Source organism: Lontra canadensis, unplaced genomic scaffold (assembly GCF_010015895.1).
Source record: "Lontra canadensis isolate GAN:19392208 unplaced genomic scaffold, GSC_riverotter_1.0 scaffold20, whole genome shotgun sequence".
NCBI classification, from domain to species: Eukaryota; Metazoa; Chordata; class Mammalia; order Carnivora; family Mustelidae; genus Lontra; species Lontra canadensis.
In genome coordinates, this window is record NW_022631014.1 from 16,866,698 (window position 1) to 16,887,409 (window position 20,712).

Genomic DNA, 20,712 nt, shown 5'->3' on the forward strand with positions numbered 1-20,712 from the left:
ACTGCCTGTGACATTTTGGGCAAATGATTTATTTTTAATTTTTTAAAAAGATTTTATTTATTTATTTGACAGAGATCACAAGTAGGCAGAGCGGCAGGCAGAGAAGGGGGGGGAGCAGGCTCCCCGCTGAGCAGAGAGCCTGATGCGGGACTTGATCCCAGGACCCTGAGATCATGACCTGAGCTGAAGACAGAGGCCTTAACCCAGTGAGCTGCCCAGGCGCCCCTGGGCAAATGATTTAACCTCTCTGAGCCCCCACTGTGAAAGAGGTAACACCATCTAGCTCAAGAGACTTTGGAGAGTAAATTAGACAGCATGTATCAAGGGGCCACACAGTGCCTGGGTCCAGGGTTGGCCCCTCCTCAACACCCACCCCCACCTGCCCCAGTCCCTAGGTGGACCAGTTACTGGCATGGCCTGGTGACTCAGATGCCTTCCATTATATGTCTTGCTCTCGAAACAGCTTTCCTTGCCTACCTGTGTTTTGAAGAATGCTTTTTACTGTTCTTTACTGAAGAAAGTTAAACTTTGCTCCTCTTCATTTCCCAGTTTTTTTCTTGCCAACTAGGAATATTTTAAAAAGAGGGGCACATGGGTGGCTCAGTCAGTTAAGCATCTGCCTTCGGCTCAGGTCGTGTTCAACGAATCCCAGGATGGAGTCCTGCATCGGGCTCCCTGCTCAGCGTGGAGTCTGCTTCTCCCTCTGCCCTTCACCCTGCTTTGCTCTCTCTCACTCACTCTCTTCCTCAAATAAATAAATCAAATCTTTAAAAAAATAATATTTTAAAAAGAAAAAAAACCCCACTATGATCTAGTATTATCTACCACCACCATAATTTCATAAACAAGGGGTAACCTAATGACAAAAAAGGAGAACGTAATATCTGACTCTAGAATGGTCTGTCCTAAGAAATGACAATGGGCAACCTGACATGGACATGCAGACCACCCACCCCCCACCCCCGCCCCCACCAGGCACATACACGTATTCTGGGAAATATATACACACGTATTTCCCTTTGACTGGGAGCAGAGCGAACTGGGAGTACTGATATGCAATAAGAACAAGGGATGTCATTGCCTAGCTGGGAAACTGAACAACCAGGTCCTCAGACATCACCTGCTGTTTCCCATCAGCACTAATTGAATGCAAGCCTTCAGGAAGAGTCTATCCCACACCAGGGCCCTGGCACAGAGCCCTGTAGGGGATGCAGAGGCCAGTCAGCCATCGTCCCTGTCCTCAGAGAGCAGACAGGGGAGAGGGACACGAAGACCAACAGCAGGTAGCAGAGGACAGGCCCTGCCCTGCACTGTGAGCAGTGGGCTGCGGATCCGTAGGGGCCCCACCACTTTGTGACTTTGGGGTTGGTCTGGAAGCACAAGAAAGAAGTTAAGAAACAGCGAAGATGAGGAAGGTCTTTCGGACACCAGTCCCGGAGCCCTGACCCCACAGGGACTGGCACCGCAGCCTGGGGCGTGCCAAGGATGACAAACAGAAGGGAGATGGGGGCAGGGCAGTGCCCCGAATGCCAAACTCAGGAGTTTGAGTTTTGTGCTCTCTGAAAGCGGGTGCCACCGCAGGTTCTCGCTGCTGTTGTTCTCAGGAGCCGGCATTTCCTGACCACTTACCGCATGCCAAGTTCTGTGGTGAGCACTTTTGGCCTTGCCTCCCTGAGCTCACCTGACTGCCCTCTGATGCCTGTGCTATGATCACTCTCCCAGATGAGGAGCTCAGCCTTAGGGAGGGGTCTGCTCTGAAGGAGCCAGCTTTGCACCCAGATGTGCCTGGTTTTGAACCCCAGATTCCTCACAGGCCCCTCGAGAGGCCTGTGTTTGTAGGAAGGCAGTTCCGACTAGGAGAGGAGGGACAGATTTAGGGCTGGGGAGAAGCTGAAGAAGAGAAAAGCGTTGGGAACTCTTACTGCAGCTGGAATTCAAGGTCGCTGGGGCCTGGGGTGGAGCAGCTGTGTGGGAGTTACAAGGGTGAGGAGCACTTTTCTGGAAAGAGCTGAGAGCATGCCAGGGCTGTGGACTGGGGAGGGAGGCAGAAAGACGTGCTGTGAGCCCAGTCGGCTGAGCTGAGTGAGCCCAGGGCGCTGGCACAAACTGACACTGGTAAGGAGATTTCAACACCAACAGAGAAAGAAGGGTTCCCTGGGCTCTTGGAATAAGGGAAAATATACTATTGCAAAGAACCTTTCTGACCATCCAAGAGCCAGTGATTGCTAATGGCCAGGATGGAATAAGCTCCAGGTCACCCTTTTAGTCTTTATTTTGTTTTTTTATTTTTTTTATTTTTTTTTTTCTTTTTTTTTTTATTTTTTTTTTTTTTTAAGATTTTATTTATTTATTTGACAGAGAGAAATCACAAGTAGGCAGAGAGGCAGGCAGAGAGAGAGGAGGAAGCAGGCTCCCTGTCAAGCAGAGAGCCCGATGCGGGGCTCGATCCCAGGACCCCGAGATCATGACCTGAGCTGAAGGCAGAGGCCTTAACCCACCGAGCCACCCAGGCGCCCCTATTTTGTTTTTTTAAAAGTATTTATTTATTTATTTATTTGAGAGAGAGAGAGAGAGAGAGAACTAGTGGGTGAGGAGTGGGAGAAGCAGGTTCCCCACAGAGCAAGGAGCCCAATGTGGGACTCGATCCCAGGACCTTGGGATCATGACCTGAGCAGAAGGGAAATGCTTAATGACCCAGTCAATTCATGTACCCCTTGAATCTGTCATTTTTGCTGTCAGGTCACCAGAGCAGGTTGTGGGGACACAACCTTCATAGCTCGGTTGGTAAAAACGAGAAAATGGTGGAGGTGTGGGGCCCTCCTGTTCTCCTTTGAGCCTGTGATAAATGAATGTTCCTCAGGGGGCTGATGGGAGATCGTGGACCTTCCAGGTAATGCAGGGAAAAGCTTCACCTGGGCTCTTCTAAGGACCTTTTTGAACATAAAGGGGTAGTGCTCATGCAGCATAGAAAAGCCCTTCAGGAGCTCACACTGCATAAAACCCACATGGGGCCCACTTCTCCCCTGCTGAAGGCTGCTCCTGAGACCCCTCCAGGAGAGAACAGAAGGAAGAAGGCAGCCAGCTCAGAGCTAATGTGGGTCCTGGTGCCATTAGGACTCCAGGCTTCTCATCATTACATTTAGCCCTCACAACAACCTGACACGGTTGATGTTTTAATTCCATCTCTAGAGATGAAGAAACTGTGGCTCAGGGAAGATGCAGAGCTGGGATCTGAGCCCAGAGACTTTGGTCTCCGAAAAGCCCACGCTCCTTCCCACCTGTCACACCACCTCCTCTGCACATAATTCCTGGAACCCAGTGGTCTGTAGGAAGCGACTGTGGAACTGAATTGTACTGAATAATCAGATCAGTAACAATAGACAGGTCAGCGAGACAAGGGCTGCATTGACATTCAGCAGAATAAGCTTTGGCCACACCACCCTCCAAGCCACACTACAGAGCTTGAGATCTCCCCAGTGACAAGCTCTGGTTCTGAGCCTTTCTGAACCTACCTGGGATTGAGCCAGCAAGGAGAGTCAGTGAAAAGGAATGTGGTCTCTAAGGAAATCTGCTCTAAGCGTGGTGCAGGCTTCATGGTCTCCTTGTTACTTTTCTGTCCCATATTACAGATGCTGTGTTGGCTTTAAGAAATGCTTCCATCAAACTACCAAGAGGAAGCAAGGAAATTTATCCTGATTTCATGTATTCCCCCCACCCCTTTTCAAAGGTAAGAAAAGAAACTCCATATGCCCTCTTCAATAGTTGACAGAAATCTGCTAGAAAAATTCAATGCAAATATGTTTCAGCTCTCATAAAACATAAGGCGCTCTGGCGAGGCCTCTACAACCTGTCAAAATACATCCTCCACGAACAGACCCCTGTCCCTGAAGTGACTTGACAAAAGAGGGTGACACAGAATTGTGGAAGGAAATTGGAGTGCGAACAATAAATTTGCATATGTAATAAAACGAAACTACAAATCATAACAGATTAGAGAACTGTCCTCTAGGAATGTTTGGGGCCTAAATCATCTATCATCTGATTAGATGACCATGTATCATCTTTCATACATGGTCAAGGCCATGTATGAAAGAAATGACTTGCTGTCTTAATGGAGATGACAGAAGTGAATTTTTGAAAACTCTGCACTTTCAATCCAGAATTAAACTCCCTGGTCTGTATGTTTTCCTGAGATCATGTTCTTGTTTAATGCCGGCCAACTGACACCCAGTGATGACCACTTCGGGACTGGTGGAGGTGACAAAAGAGGGGGATGAGGGGGCCATTACCTTTGCCTGCACCTGCCTTGGTCGGTGTCTGGCAAGCAGGACTTGCTTTCCTGGCAGAGGGGGTGATCATGGTCACCAGTCTTTTTTGCTTTTGCATACTTACTGGCTGTTCTCCAGAAAAATTGTTTCTGATACTGACTGAAAGTGTTTGCCTGCTGCTGGCAGTAACCGGGGGGGCGGGGGGGGTTGCTGGGGCACGTGATCACTTCTGAAGAAGCCCAGTGAGATGTGAAACCATCTTCCATGTTCGCTGGGAAAGGAGGTGATTCTTTTTACCTCTTGGCAGCGTGGGGGATCTTGGTAAATGAAAGGTCCTCCTTGTCATTCTCTGTCATTCAACACCTTTCCAGGCGCTCCTTATGTCACTCAGAATAAAAGCTGAGGTTCTCCGCATGTCCCCTGTCACTTCTCTCACTGTCCTCCCCATTGCCATATTGCGCCAACCACCCTGGCTGGCTCTTTCATCAGTTCCTTAAACTTGTCCAGGTCATTTCCACCGTAAGTCTTTCTTGTGTTGCTCTGCCGGGAGGAACCTTCCTTTAGATTTTCCCCGACTTCCCCCTTCTTGTCCTTCAGGTCTCAGTCCAAGGGACACTCGGTCAGAACGGTGTCCAAAAAGACCTTCCTGGACTCACAATCTGACATCATCCCCTGAACCTGTCTACATATTTATCAGCTGTCTCCTCCAATAGAAGGTAAATTCCACGAGGCAGGTAACTCTTCTCTCTTATCCCTGCTGTACTGCAGCTCTTGGAATAGCTCAAAAACTATTTGTTGAATAAATGGCAAAGGAACAGGGATTCACTCTCTAGAGCCTGTGTGGCCTCTTCTCATAAGGGATTGTCTCCTGTAAGTCCTGTCGGGCCTGCACACCAGGAAGATCCATTCCTCCCTTCACTGGAGGGAAAATTAAGGGCCCTCCCCCCTTGCTACCTCTTCCCCTCTCCCAAACAACTAGTGGATATTTGTCCCAACACCATTTATTAAGAAGTTTCTTTTTCCGACTGGGGGTGAGAGGTAGGTGGGAATCATGAGATAAATCATGAGTTAAATTTTAATATATTCTAGGCTGTACTTCTGGCCTATTTCATTATAGCCTGTATCACTCTCTCACAAATTTAATTACTGTGCTTTTAAAGTATACGGTAATATCTTAATACGCGGGTCCTCTTTATTCAGATCTTATTTTTTGTAAACGTGTCTAAATTACTCTTGACTTTTTTCTATCAGGTTTTCTATCAGATTTTCTTTCTTTTGAGAAGTTAAAAAAATGTCTGGTTCAGATTTGGATTTGATTTACATCAGGCTTCTGCCCTAATTTTGGAAGAATTCACCTTTACATTATCTTTTCTTCCATTAGATGGCTATGTTTCCTGGAGACTTGCAGTTTTCTAAAGTTTTAATGTCCTATTTTTTGTTCCTAGTACGGAGAGAATTCATTTCCATTTTATCTGCTCTCGCCAGCTCCCAAACTTGGTTTGAGATTCATCCGTGAATTTCATTGCAGATTAATGGCTAAACTAGAAGTCCCTGACACGAGGAGTTCTAATGTAAATCTTGGAATTGACACTTGGGCTGTACTACTGTGTAATTACATCCAATGATGTGGATTTATGAATATAACTGCTACTAACAGACCATTTCTTCCAACAGAATGGGTTTTTATTTTCTATTTATTTGTGTTCAAGGTTGCGGTAATCTTTTGCAGGCTCTGTGTCTCAGGGAAATGTTCATGATCTCTGGCCTTATGCAGGCCTTCCTTGCTGTGTGGGGATCCTTTCTATTTGTCCATATAATTTCCTTTCCCACTCTATGCAAGAGCTATTTCAAATCTTCTCTACAATTTGGAAATGTCAATTCTACCACCCCTTCGCCTTCAGAAGACAGACTTGCTTTTCAGTTCAGAGAGCAGGGGGTAGATAGGCGTGTGGGATACAGAGCATAAAACAAAACCTCTCCACAACTTCCTGACATCAAATTTACACAATTCCTTGTATCTGGACCAAATCTGTCTGCTCTTGCAGTGCTGATGCCTTATCTGTTTTCTGGACCTTGTCCCCTCCATTTCGCCAAGAGTCCCTATTGTGGGACATTTAGGTCATTGTTTCCCTACAAAAATAATGCAATGCTTGATGGACTGTACTGGTGTACCCTGGGCGGCTTGTTCAGTTTTTCCATAGGATAAAGGATGCAAAGTACAGTTGTTGGACCAAAGGTTCTGATGGCTCGGACTTACCCAGTTCCCAGAACACTAACGTGGGCTCCTACTATTTTGTGTGCATTAGACTGCCTCTTTCCCTGAACTCCTAGCAACGTCGGTTATGATTCTTTTTAGTCATCCAATTTGTTAGGCAAAGTGACATTTCGGTATTTCAATTTGCATTTTTGTTGCTCGTCTAAACAAATGATGAACTTTGCCCCGTTTATGGCTGTCTTCCCAGCATCTTACTGTGCATTTGTTGAACGGGAAAGATGAATGTGCAGACCATATGCTAAGTTCTGAGCTACATGTTGAATTAGATACAGTTGAAATACAGTTTAAGCTAAATATTTTTTTCACATGCTTTGGTCATTTACATTTTTTTTTTTTTTGGTGAATTGCCTGCTCATGTGCAATGCCCTTTTTACCCATTAGCATTATGAGGCTAAGTAATTGTTTGCCCATTATGTATTTAAGCAATATGTCTTCTCAGTTATTGTTTGCCTTTTAACTTTATGGCTTTTGAAGGATGAGCATGTCTCCCCCCACCCCCACCAAGATTTGTTGAGATATAATTGAGACATAACATTGTGTAAATTTAAGACGTATAACATGATGATTTGATACACTTATACACTGTGAAAGGATTACCATAATAGGGTTAGTTAACATCTCAATCATCTCTTATAATCTCCATTTTTTTGGTGTGTGGTGAGAACACCTAAGATTTACTTTCTCAGCAACTTCGGAGTATGTAATACAGTATTATTAACTACAGTCACTATGCTATGTTCCCCAGTACTTACTCATGTTGTAACTGGAAGTTTGAACTCTTTGACCAACACCTCCCCATTTCATCCATCCCACAGACCCTGGCAACCACTACTCTATTCTCCATGTCTATGGGTTCACCTCTTCTAGATTTCACATGTGAGATCATACAGTATTTGTCTTTCTCTGACTTATTTCACTTAGCATAACACTCTCAAGGTCCATCCCTGTTGTCACAAATGGCAAGAGTTCCTTATTCCTCACAGACTGAATAATACTCCATCGTACATATATGCCACATCTTCTTTACCCATTCATCTGTAGATGGATACTTAGATTGTTTCCATATCTTGACTACTGGATAATGCTGCCTTAAACATGGGAGAGCAGATATCTCTTCCAGATCCTGATTTAATTTCCTTTGGATATATGCCCAGATATTATTGGACATTACTGGACCAAACTCCATACTGTTTTCCACAGCGTCTGTACCAATTTACATCCCCACCAACTAACTGTGTACCCAGGGGTTCCCTTTTCTCCATATCCTCGCCAACACTTGTTTTCACTTCTCTTTTTGATGGCAGCCATTCTAATAGGTGTCTTTTCTAACAGCATCTTTTCATGTCCCTACCTATTGGTTATTTGTATGCCTTCTTTGGAAAAATGTCTATTGAGGTCTTCTGCCCACTTTTATTTTTTCTATTTTTATTTTTTAAAGATTTTATTTATTTATTTGACACACAGAGAGAGATCACAAGTAGGCAGAGAGGCAGACAGAGAGAGAGAGAGAAACAGGCTCCCTGCTGAGCAGAGAGCCTGACGCGGGGCTCGATTCCAGGACCCTGAGACCATGACATGAGCTGAAGGCAGAGGCTTAACCCTCTGAGCCACCCAGGCTCCCCCTCTGCCCACTTTTAAATTAGGTTGTTCACTTTTTGCTATTGAGTTGTAGGAGTTCCTTATATATTTTGGATACTAACCTTTATCACATATAAGGTTTGCAAACAGTTTCTCTTATTCTGTAGGTTGCTTTTCCATTTCATTGGTTGTTTCTTTTTGTATACAAGAGCTTTTCAGTTTGATGTAGTTTCACTTATTTATTTCACGTATTATTTTGTTACTTGTGCTTTTGGTGTCATAGCCAAAGAAATCATTGCCAACACCAATGTCAAGGAGATTTTTTCCTATGTTTCTTGAGGAGTTTTAGAGTTTCAGTTTTTAATTCATTTTGAGCTAATTTTTGTGAATAATGTAAGGTATGGGTCCAATTTCATTCTTCTGCATGAGATTATCCAGTTTTCCCATATTATTTATTGAAGAGACTATCTTTTGAGCATTGAGTATTCCCAATTGAGTATATGAGGGTTTATTTCTGGGCTCTTGATTCTCTTTCACTGATCTGTATGTCTCTGTTTATGCCAGTACCATACTATTTTGACATCTATGACAGTGAAGCATAGATTGAAATCAGGAATGCAAATCCTCCAGTTTTGTTCTTCTTTCTCAGGATTGATTTGGCTATTTGGGGTCTTTTGTGGTTTCATACAAATTTTAAAATTGCTTTTTTCTATTTCTGTGAAAAACGTCATTGGAATTTTAATAAAATTTTGATAGGAATTGCATTGATTCTATAGAAGGATTTTATGGTGTGCATATTTTAACAAAATTAGTTCTGATCCATGAACATGGGGTATTTTCCCATTGTTTGTGTCTTCTTCAATTTCTTTAATCAAAGTCTTATAATTTTCAGAGTACAGGTCTTTCATTTTCCTGGTTAAAAATTTTTTTAAAAAGATTTTATTAGTTCATTTGACAGAGAGAGACATGGCGAGAGAGGGAACACAACCAGGGGGAGTGGAAGAGGGAGAAGCAGGCTTCCTGCTGAGCAGGGATCCTGATGTGGGGCTCGATCCCAGGACCCCGGGATCATGACCTGAGCCGAAGGCAGATGCTTAATGACTGAGCCACCCAAGAACCCCTTCCTGATTAAATGTATTCCCAAGTATTCTTTTGTTTTTGATGCAAATACAAATGGGATTATTTTATTTCTTTTACAGATATTTCCTTGTTAGTATATAAAACAAAACTGACTTCTGTATGTTGATTTTGTATTCTGCAAATTTACTGAATTTGCTGATTAGTTTTAACAGTTCTTTGGAGTCTTCAGGATTTTCTCTATATAAGATCATATTGCCTGCAAACATGACAATTACTACTTCCTTTCCAAATTGGATGCATTTTACTTCTTTTTCCTGCCTGATTATTCTGTGTAAGACTTCCTGTACTATGTTGAAGAGACGTGGTAAGAGTGGGCACCCTTGTAAAAGAGGAAAAGCTTTCAGTCTTTCACCATTGAGTATGCTGTTAGCTATGGGCTTGTCATCTGTGAGTTATACTGAGGATGTTCCTTCTACACACAATTTATTGTGAGTTTTTATCATGAAAGGGTGTTGCATTTTGTCAAGTGCCTTTTTCTGCATCTATTGAGAAGATCATGATTTTTATCCTTCATTATATTAATGTAGTATATTATATTTATTGATCTGTATATGTTGAACCACCTTGGCATCCCAGAGATAAATCCCACTTGATCATGCTGTACAATTCTTTAATGTATTATTGAATTCAGTTTGCTAATATTTTGTCGAGAATATTTGTATCTATATTCATCAGGGATATTAACCTGTAGTTTCTAGTGTCCTTATCTGGCTAGGGTAAAAGGGTAATGTTGGCCTCATAGAATGAGTTTGGGAGTATTCTCTCCTCTTCAATCTTTGGGAAGAGTTAAAGAAGGCGTGGCATTTATGCTTCTTTAAATATTTGGCAGAATGAGCCACTGGTCCTGGGCACTTCTGTCCTGGGAGGTTTTTGATTACTGAGTCAGTCTTCTTAGTCATTATTGGTTTATTCAGATTTTCTATTTCTTCATGATTCAGTTTTGGTAGGTTGCATATTTCTAGGAATTTATCCATTTCTTTTAGGTTGTCCAATTCGTTGGTATACAATTGTTATAGTGTTCTTTCATGGTACTTTATATTTCTCTGATATTGATTATTATGTCTCCTCTTTCATTTCTGATTTTATTTATTTGAATCTTCTCTCCTTTTCCTTAGTTAGTATAGGTAAAATTTTGTCAATTTTGTTTTTACCCCCCAAACCAACTCCAGTTTCATTGATCTTTTCTATTGTTTTCCTTGTCTCTATCTCATTTGTTTCTGTTCTGTTTTTTGTTATTTCCTTTCTTCTGCTAACTTTGGGTTCAGTTTGTTCTTATTTTTTAGTTTCTTGAGGTGTAAAGTTGGGTTGTTTATTGAGATCTTTCTTTTTTCTTAATGTAGGCATTTATCACTATAAACTTCCATCTTAGAATTGCTTTTGCTACATCCCATAAGATTTGATATATTTGGCTTCCGTTTTCATTTGTTTGAAGACTTTTTTATTGCCCTTTTGATTTATTTTATTACTTTATTTTTTAAAAAGATTTTATTTTGTTTATTTGAGACAGTGAGTGAGCAAGTGAGTGCACAAGTGGGTGAGGGGATGAGGGGCAGAGGTAGCAAGAAAAGCAGACTCCCCTCCAAGCCCAGACCCTAACGTGGGGCTCAATCACTACCTAAACTGAAGACAGATGCTTAACTGGCTGAGCCACCCAGGCACCCCTTGATTTGTTTTTTTAACCTATTGATTTTTTAGGAGTGTGTTATATAATTTCCACATATTTGTGAATTTTCCAGTTTTCTTCCTGTTACTGATTTTTAGTTTTATACCACTATAGTTAGAAAATATACTTAGTATGATATCAACCTTCTTAAATTTGTTAAGACTTGCTTTGTAACCTAACATATGTTCTATCCTGAAGAATGTCCCATGTAAGCTTGCAAAGAATGTTGGTTGGAATGAATATAGATATGGAGATATATATATATATATATATATATATATATATATATATATCCATATTTCAGTTCCATTTGGTCTGAAATATAGTTCAAGTCCAACATTTCCTTATTGATCTTCTCTCTGGATTATTTATACACTGTTCAAAGTGGGGTACGGAAGGCCCCTACCCCTACTGTATTGTTTATTTCTCCTATCAGATCTGTTTGTATTTGCTTAATATATTTAGATGCTCCAACACTGGGTGCATACATATTTATGATTTTTATATATTTTTGATGAACTGACCCCTTTATCATTTTATAATGACATTGCTTCATTACAGCATTTGAATCAAGTCTATTTTGTCTGATGTAATTAAACCTACCTTTGTTCTCTTTTGGTTTCCATTTTCGTAGAATATCTTTTTCCATCCCTTTACTTTATGCCTATGTGTGTCCTTAAAGCAGAAGTGAGTCTTTTGTAAGCAGTGGATAGTTGGGTCTTGTTTTTTAAACTGTTCAGCTACTCTATGTCTCTTGACTAGTGAATTTAATCAATTTACATTTAGAGTAACTATTTATAGGTAAGGACTAATTAATGTATCTTATTAATTGGTTTCTGGCTGTTTTGTTGTTCTCTTGTTCCTTTCTTCCTCTCTTGCCATCTTCCTTGTGATTGATGACTTTCTGTAGTGGTATGCTTTGGCTCCCATGTCTTTATCTTTTGTGTATCTATGGTAGATTTTGCTTGTATCATAAGATTTACACAAAACAGTTTATAGATATGATGATCTATTTTATGCTGATAACAACTTCAGTGGCATACAAAACTACATTCTACCCTCCCCCTTTATGTTTTTGATGTCATAATTCACCTCTTTTTATATTGTATCATCAACAAATTATCATAGCTACAGTTATTTTTCATATTTTTGTCCTTTAATCTTTTTACTGGCATTAAGTACTTAACACACTACCGTATTACAGTATTAGGGTATTCTGTACTTGACTATATATTTACCTTTATCAGTGCATTGTATATTTTCATGCCTTCATATTATTAATTAGCTCATTCTCATTTCAGCTTGAAGAACTTTTGCATTTCTTGTAAGGCAGATCTAGTGTTGCTTAACTTGTTCAACTTTTGTGTGTCTGGGAATGAATGAGGTCATTTGTACTTCATTTCTGAAGGACAACTTTGCCAGATAAAGTATTCTTGGTTGGCAGGTTTATTTTTTTCTTTCAGCATTTTGAGTCTGTCATTCCACTGTGTCTTGGCTTGTAAGGTTTCTGCTGAGAAATCTGTTGATAGCGTTATGAAGATTCCTTTATAAGTGATAAGTTTCTTTCCTCTTGCTGTTTTTAAGATCCTCTTTTTGTCCTTCATTTTTGCTAGTTTTATTATGGGTGGGTCTTAGAGAAAAAAATTTTTGAGTTTAACCTTTTTGGGGACTTATGAGCTTCATGAAGCTCATAAGCTTTGGATGGTCAAACCTCTGCTCAGAAGTTCTCAACCATTATTATTATTTTATTTATTTGAGAGACAGAGACTGAGAGAGAGCAAGAGAGAGCATGGGAAGGAGGGGCAAAGGGAGAGGGGGAAGCAGACTCCCCACCATTTTCAAGCAAGGATCCTGACATGGAGCTCGATCCCAGGACCCCGAGATCATGACCTGAGCTGAAGGCAGATGCTTAACCAACTGAGTCACCCCTCAACCATCATTTTTTTTTAAAGATTTTATTTGTTTGTTTGACAGACAGGGATCATAAGTAGGCAGAGAGGCAGGCAGAGAGAGAGAGAGGAGGAAGCAGGTTCTCTGCTGAGCAGAGAATCTGATGCAGGACTCGATCCCAGGACCCTGAGATCATGACCTGAGCTGAAGGCAGAGACTTTAACCCACTGAGCCACCCAGGTGTCCTCATCATTTTTTTAAAACAAGCTTTCTGCCCCGTTCTCTCTTCCTTCTCCTTCTTGGTCTCTAATAATTCAGATTGCTTCTCTTGATGCTATCCATAGTTCACATAGGCTCTCCTCACTCTTTTTCATTATTTTTCTTTTGTTCTCCTCTGGCTGCATAATTTCCAAGGTCCTGTCTCCTACTTCACATGTTGTTTCTTCTCCTCAATCCATTCTGCTCTTGATACTCTCTATTGTACCTTTCATTTCATTCACAGTATTCCTCAGCTCCAGAATTTCTGTTTGGTTCCTTCTTACGATTTCTACCTCTTTGTTAAACTTTTCATTTTGTTTTATGCATTGATTTGTTAATTTTGTTGAATTGACTTTCTGTGTTTTCTCATAGCTCATTGAGCTTGCTTTAAAAACCTATTTGGAATTCTTCATCAGGTAAACCACAGATCTCCATTTCGGGATGTCAGTTACTGGAAGATTATTGTGATCCTTTGGTGGTGTCATGTTTCCTTGATTTTTCATTTTCCTTTAAGTTGTGTGTAGCTATCTTTGCATTTGAAGTAGCAGTCACCTCCTCCAGTCTTTACGGACTGACTTCAGGAGAGAAATACCTTCTATCATCTTGAACACACTGAGCCACCCAGGTGCCCCCCTTCTATCATCTTTTCCAGGGATTCTAAGGTTTTCTCAGACCTCCTATGGATACCCCTGCTCCACATTTCTTTGTCCCCCCTCACCTGTTCAAGCCCTATGGATAAGAGCTGCGGCTCTAAGTGCACAGTTAAAGCTTCCTCCCCACACACCCCCCACCACCACCCAAGGCAACAGTTAAATGGAGAGTTAGAGGGCGCCTGGGTGGCTCAGTGGGTTAAAGCCTCTGTCTTCGGCTCAGGGCATGATCCCAGGGTATTGGGATCAAGCCCCGCATCAGGCTCTCTGCTTGACAGGGAGCCTGCCTCCTCCTCTCTCTCTGCCTGCCTCTCTGCCTACTTGTGATCTCTGTGTGTCAAATAAATAAATAAAATCTTTAAAAAAAATGGAGAGTTAGAAAAGAGGTGTTAATTCTTTAACAGGCATAGGCCTACTGAGATCAATCACTTGTAAGATACAAGTCAGTACCTAACACTATATTCTCTCTAGCACCAACTAGAGATGAAGACACTCTGAAATAGAATGTGACCTGGGATGAAAGACACTGAATCCTTACATGAACGTGTGTTATTTTACAGGGGTGAGACACACATAGATACAGTTGACTTTATGTTAACACTGATATCAACAAAAAGGTTTTCATGAGCACATTAAAATTCAGAAACAAAAGGCTCTGGGTATGTTGGAATAGTCAATAGATCTGTCTCCTTGATCACTGACCGGGATTATGTATCCCTGTTCCTTAGTGTTAGTAAATGAGCAGACAGAAGAAGATGCATAAATTCATCTCTTGTTTGGGAAGAAAGACATATAATAATTTAGGGAGCTCTCAATACTTATGATGAGAATTATTCCGTGAAACTATACATATGGGAGCTATCTCCTGGTCTGTGACTCCCAGCCCAATGATCCAGCGACTTCTAATGGTTATAAACAAAGGCACTTTAAATAAAATGCTTTCAGGACACCAGCTATACAAATTTTACTATAATGCAAGAACTAACTAATCTGGGCCTTCAACAGACATTCATATTCTAAGAGCTTGATACATGGGACATCTTTTGTCATATAAACAGTGTCATAAAAGATACTTAGGTCAGGAAACAAAATATCTATCTAATCTGTTACATTTCTAGAACCAGGGGATTTGGGAGCCAGAAGGGACCTGGGGGACCAGTGCTCCAAGCCTGGGAAGATTACGGGCTTGTGCGAAATCCAGCCTCTGAACGTAGTCTCCAAACTCAGGCCAGGAGTTCTTGGCCATTCTTGGCTTCTTCAGGAATGCTGCCCTTGCATACCTAGATGCAGACCCTTCTAAGAACTGCTTTGGCCAGGACTTTCTCCCAGAACCATTGGCATGGCCATCTGCCCAGTGGTAGAGGTGGTGCTCACTTCTGGGCTCTAAGGATCACATGGTTTAGGGGGTTGACCCCTAAGCTTTGATGGAATAAAATGACTTAAAGGACACAATGATTCTTTGGGAATCCAGCACCCAAGAGGTTTCTGGGCTCCTCCTAGCTCTGCAAGTGTGTTCTTCCATTGGTTAAAATTCAGAAGGTAGGTACCACCCTCCAACCCCCAGAGAAAGTGAGCCACCTATAGGACAAGTTTGCCTACAGCAAAGGACTGAATCCAGTCAAGATAAAATGGTTCTTCTGCCGCTGGGCAGGATTCTAAAGCCCCGGTTCTTATGTGGGTTGTCATACTAAAGACACTAAACAGCCACTGATATCCAGCGTCTGTGGGAACATGCGCGTTCCTCTGCTTTGGCTCCCAGAGAGCAGGGCCAGTGTGGGAGGCAGGGGGACAGTGATGGCTGAGCAAACCTCTCTCTGCATAAGGCAAAGCTCCTCTTAATAAGGAAAAGGCAATTAGCAGCCAATTGGGCATTGGGATTTCTTCGCTGCCTACACAGCACTGAAGGATTTGTGAACTGGGGACCGTGCATTTCTCCTGTTTAGTTACCAACTTAGTCTGGTTTCCCAGAAGCAGATGTGAGACAGGGATTTAGTTCATGCGGGAGGCGATCCCTGGAAATAGTGGTGGAGAAGGTGGAGGAGGGGTACGTGGGGGCAGGGGAGGGAAGGGAGTGGAGGAGGACTGTTCATTCTGTTGGGTGCCTAGAGCTCGGGTGGCTGGGGAACTCGGGGAGTCAGTATGCAGCTCTGCCCCAGAGTTACCATGCCCACAGAGGCCAAACAGCTGGGGCTGCTCCCAGCTGGGGTTCTCGCTCCCCTTTTCAGCCTGACTTTTGCAGAGGAAGAAAAGCTCCTGCTGCATCAGGGGTCTTCAGGCAGCTAGACTTTGGGCCAGTATGCATTGCTAGAGTAAAGAGATTGGGGAGCACTGACCACTTCTGAAATCATTACACGAGCTCAGTTCCACTCCCAAACCATGCTGTGTGCCAGCCATATGTGTGTGTGTGTGTGTGTGTGTGTGCGCGCACACGTGCACACATGCTGTACAAATCAGTTTTGGTTGGCCCACAGGGGAAGTCACAGTTATTCTGATACTGAAGATGGGAACGTGGGGCATTCTCATGTAGTGCCTTCCCACTTATATTCTACCTAGCACGACCAAACCCCAGATGTGGTTACAGACCTATGTTAGACATGCCAGGTGTCAACTGGAAATAGGTACTAAGTTGTTGCTTCAGTACCTCAGGATGGATGTTAACTCACAGCCGTGAGGTTTATAGGGGATCTGGTATTTGCTGGGCTCCTGCTATGTGCTAAGCACCATGCTGTAAAATTCAACCCTCACAACTCTATCAGGGAGTACGATTATCCTCATTTTACAGATGAGGCCAAGATGTGTTTATGCAATCAACCATGAGGCCCAGGGCTGAGTCCCAGGGATCAGCTGAAAAACACAGCAGGTGCGGGACTGTCTCAGTGCTGAGAGCAAGCTCAGGGACTGCAGGGCAGTTGTGGCTGTGGAGTGGAGGAAGAACTGGAGTAGTCATGCACGGTCTGGAGGGATAGGGAGAGCAGCTGGGGGACAGGGTCCAGTGGGAGGCAAGAAATCACCTTGGCTTGTTCTAAGCACTAGCCAAAGTTTGCAGAGTTTGCAAATTGCATGGTTGCATTTCGAGTTCAGTCTTATCTTGAAGCCTATCTCTATATCCTTTTGCTTCTAAATAATAGTGAAGATATAAACCTGTATTTCTGTGTTCCCATCCCAGAGTAAACCATGCCTGATGAGGAAAATATATGTTAATTATCTTTCTCAGTTTGCTCCCCAGATTTTTACATACAATAAATGATAGCTGATGGATATTTTAATGCACTGATTCATGGTAGGCAAGGGGAAGACTTAAATTTTGAGAAACTGACATATTTGGGAGCTTGAATAAAAGCAACTCTCCTAGCTTCTTGCTCAGTGAGGGCACGGGGCAGAACGGGGGCTTATCTTAGATTTTTCTTGCCCTGGCTCCTCCTTTCCCTGTTCACGTTCTGCCCAAGAGAGCAGAGTGCAGACTGGCTGCTCTGCTTTCAGACGGTGAGGCCTGCAGGCTGACAGGGGCTGGGAGTCCATGACTCATCATGGCCTGGCGGGCTGCTGGAACAGCAGGCCTGTGGGGAGCCTTGTGACCATCAGGCAGCAAAGCCAGTAGGATGCAGAGGCATTGTAAGAAATACCATGATATTCCTCAGTTACCATCTGGCTCTGAGTTCTGGCAGACAAATGTGACTGTCATGGGATACTGGTTCAAGTAACAGAGAGGAGCAGAGCCCATTACCACGGAGGAAGCGATGGGTTGGAGCCCACATCCCAGGGAGGGGTTGCCTGTGAAGGCCACGCTCCGGCCTCCAGCCTACAGACATGGCAGGGGACAGATGTGTGCACATCCTTGGGCAGAGGACCTGACAGACTGAGGACTAGGAGAATTCGATGGTTATGGAGGGTGGGATGGGAATGAATGAGATGCAGAGTCTGAGCTGTCGGAGGGCTCAGGGGCTCTGCGGTGGAAGAGGGCCCCCAGTTGGCTCTTGACCGGCTCTTGCCATATCCGTGCTCTTTGCTGGCTTGGCCTGGCTCCTCCCCCAGCTTGGCTGTTGTGCAGATGAAGGAGCTCATTCCCCCACTCATGTGCACTACCAGGAACTTGTTAGCTTATATAATGTACTCTCAGAAGAGGGGAAAAAACTACCACGAGTGCCAAGAAATCTACATGTTTCCAGGCAAGACCTTATCTGATTACAGAAGAGACAGCTCGTCATAGTAAAGAAGGGACCTGTGATTTGAGGCCAAGCAGGTCTGGGATGCAGCCCCAGTTCTGAAGCTGACTAGTTATGGGCCTTGCGTAAGTGCCTTCAGGACAAGCCTCTGCATCACCTTCAAAGGGTTTTTATGAAATGAATTCATTAACATAAGCAAAGCACTAGGCACTCAACAAATGTTAGCTTCCTTCTCTTCCACTGGAAGCAGTAGGGATAGCCTGACTGTCCAGTGGCCAAGTCTACAGGGATGTGCTTGGAGAAGCTGTAGAGGAAAGAATGGGGGTAGAGCACTGATTGCGGGGTAGGGGCCCAGGACCCCCCCCTTTCTTCCAGGGGGTTCTTCCTTCTGTGGTTTCCTAGCAATGCCCTTGGGTAGTTAGGGGGGTGGTTTGGGACTGGAGATCAAATGGTTGGGTTTTGGGGGCTTTTACCTATTTTAAACACCAGGATTCCAAATAAGGCTTGTTTGGAAAATGATTTTGAGGCTAAGACAAGCCCAAATATGCAAACTCAGGGATAAATGACATAGCAGGTCACGTTTAGCACAAAGATCATGGTCTGAAACATTGCTGTTGACTAAAAGGGAGATGGCGAGATGCTCTCAACCCACAGGCAAAGTTCCTCTGGGAAAGGGCGGGGGAAGGAAGAAGTAGCATGGCCCTTTATCAGCAAGAGAGACTGTGAGCATTAATTATAGGCTTGAAGGGTAGTTCCCAGTATAGACTGGGAAGGATAGTTAGTAGAAGGACAGGACGGGTCTCGGAGGCCTGGGACCCGCGGGGCCCTTTCCTGGATTGAACCACTTAGCTCGAATCAGCAGGAGTTTCTGGGGCTCTCCTGCATGCATGGGATGGGCGTTTGAGAGACAGCTCATGGGGAGCCCAGCACAACTCTGTGCAAATACAGAACTTCCTCTGCCCACCTCCCCATGCCCCTGCTGCACACATGGAGCTGCCTTCACAGCCCTTACCTTCTTCAGCTCTTCCTGGACGCCCTGGCTGTTGTCTTCAGAGGACAGACTTTTCTTGTGGTTCTCAGACTCCGTCTTGGGCTCTGACTCCTGATCTTCTCCCGAAGACGTCTCCTTCTCACTCATTTTCATTGCTAACTCATACAGCCTGTTTCTCAGTTTCTCCTCGGTGGTGGCCACGCTGGTCCGAGGTTGCTGAGGTTCATTACTGAGGTCAGTCTCTGACAAATCACCCGACACCTAAATGCAAGCCGGAAGCATGAGCTGAGGACTCCTCTGCCATAGTCAGATTTGTTTGTTCCCAGTCAACCCCAGGAAAGGACAGTCCAGGAAAACCAAGCTCTCTTAACTTGATCTACTGTCTCTACATGTGAGCTTTTATTTTTCACTTTTACTTTCTCAAACATGTGTACCTTAACACTCTGTTCCAGGGGTCAGGCAGTGGAGCATCTGTACTCAGAAACATGTTTGAATTCATTGTTTTTCATTCACAAGATGCTTACTGAGTGCCCGCCTTGTGCTGATGGTACAAGGCTGAGCACACCTGGTTGGCAGCCCTCAGGTGGAGGTGACATGGTAGTTCTAATAGCCCATTAAGGGGCAGTTAACGGCAGGCCTGAAAGTTTGGGAAAGCTTCCTTGTGGAAGGGATGTTCAAAGTGGAAGTGCTGTTTAAAGCATAGCAGTTGCCCAGCTAAAAGGGAGAGAGCAGATGAATGGTATTATAGGTTAAGGGCAAAGATTTTGAGATGATGTGAGGTCCTTGCACTTAGGTAGGCAATAATGTATGGCATTCCCTTGATAATTACAGTCCCAGCTTAATAATGACACCTTCGGCTCCTACTATTCCATTTGGTGAACACCTCCGAAGTTTCTTATAGGAGTAGATCCCTGACTTGGCCTGGGAAACTTCAGGAAGACAGGGAGATGGTGACTCTCAATCTATCCTTAACTTTAAGTTGGACAGACGTGTATGGAATTTTAACACGATAACTCTCAGTATACCATTAGGGTCCATTAGACCCAACTTTAGTTTTTGGGTTTCATCTTTGAGTTGCTCTATTTAAAAGGCTTGATATTTCATTGCTTTCACTCCTTCTTGAAGGGTTTCCAAATAACACAGAGAAAATTTACTTATTTTTAAAAAATAAAATAAAACTCATTCTATCTTGTAATTACTATGTGGGTTCATTGGACCATTTCATAAATCTATGATGCACGATGACATCTTTGTGATCTTATTTCTCCTATCTTTTGAAATATCTTGCTCTTTCATCATCCTGGGAATTATCTTTCATTATTACTCATCAATTATTCCCAATTATGCTAAAAGAGACCAAAGTAATAAAACAGAAGAATGAAATGGCCTGGAGGGATGATTCAGTAATGAAATAAATCATCATTTATTTTGAGTCTGCTTTTAGCTCATTGCATACAGTTGAGAATTTAGAATTTTTCATATTTGCAAAGAGAAGAAAAGTGACAGAGAACAACATTTCACAATTATTAGATGACTCAGAAGATGAACTCAAAGAGAAGGAGAACAACTCTTTAGACTCTAACAATGACAGTAAGTTGATTGTGTAAGTAAAGTCTCAGACTACAAGATGACAGTGTCTGAAGGTGAGTTTTCTCAAACTCAAGAGTAAACGGTTTATAAGGACAAAAGGAAATATGGTATTTTCATTTAATTCGTCATTCAACAGGAAGGACTTCATATGTAACATTTTGTCTCAAGAATCTGGACCATCTTGTGCTAAAAAAATATGAGACAGATTCTTTGATCCTTTATGATGTTTGTGCATCAAATTTACTT

The 20,712-nt window shown here is 43.0% G+C and overlaps 1 protein-coding gene across 1 annotated transcript in view; it reads right to left on the reverse strand.

Annotated features, from left to right (window-relative positions):
- The window catches only part of MYRIP (myosin VIIA and Rab interacting protein), a 374,614-nt gene that overhangs the window by 22,448 nt on the left and 331,454 nt on the right, over positions 1–20,712 (reverse strand). Inside the window, exon 11 of the mRNA XM_032861130.1 lies at positions 18,898–19,137. Within this exon, the coding sequence (XP_032717021.1) occupies positions 18,898–19,137 (240 nt within the window). The remainder of the gene's footprint in view (positions 1–18,897; positions 19,138–20,712) is intronic.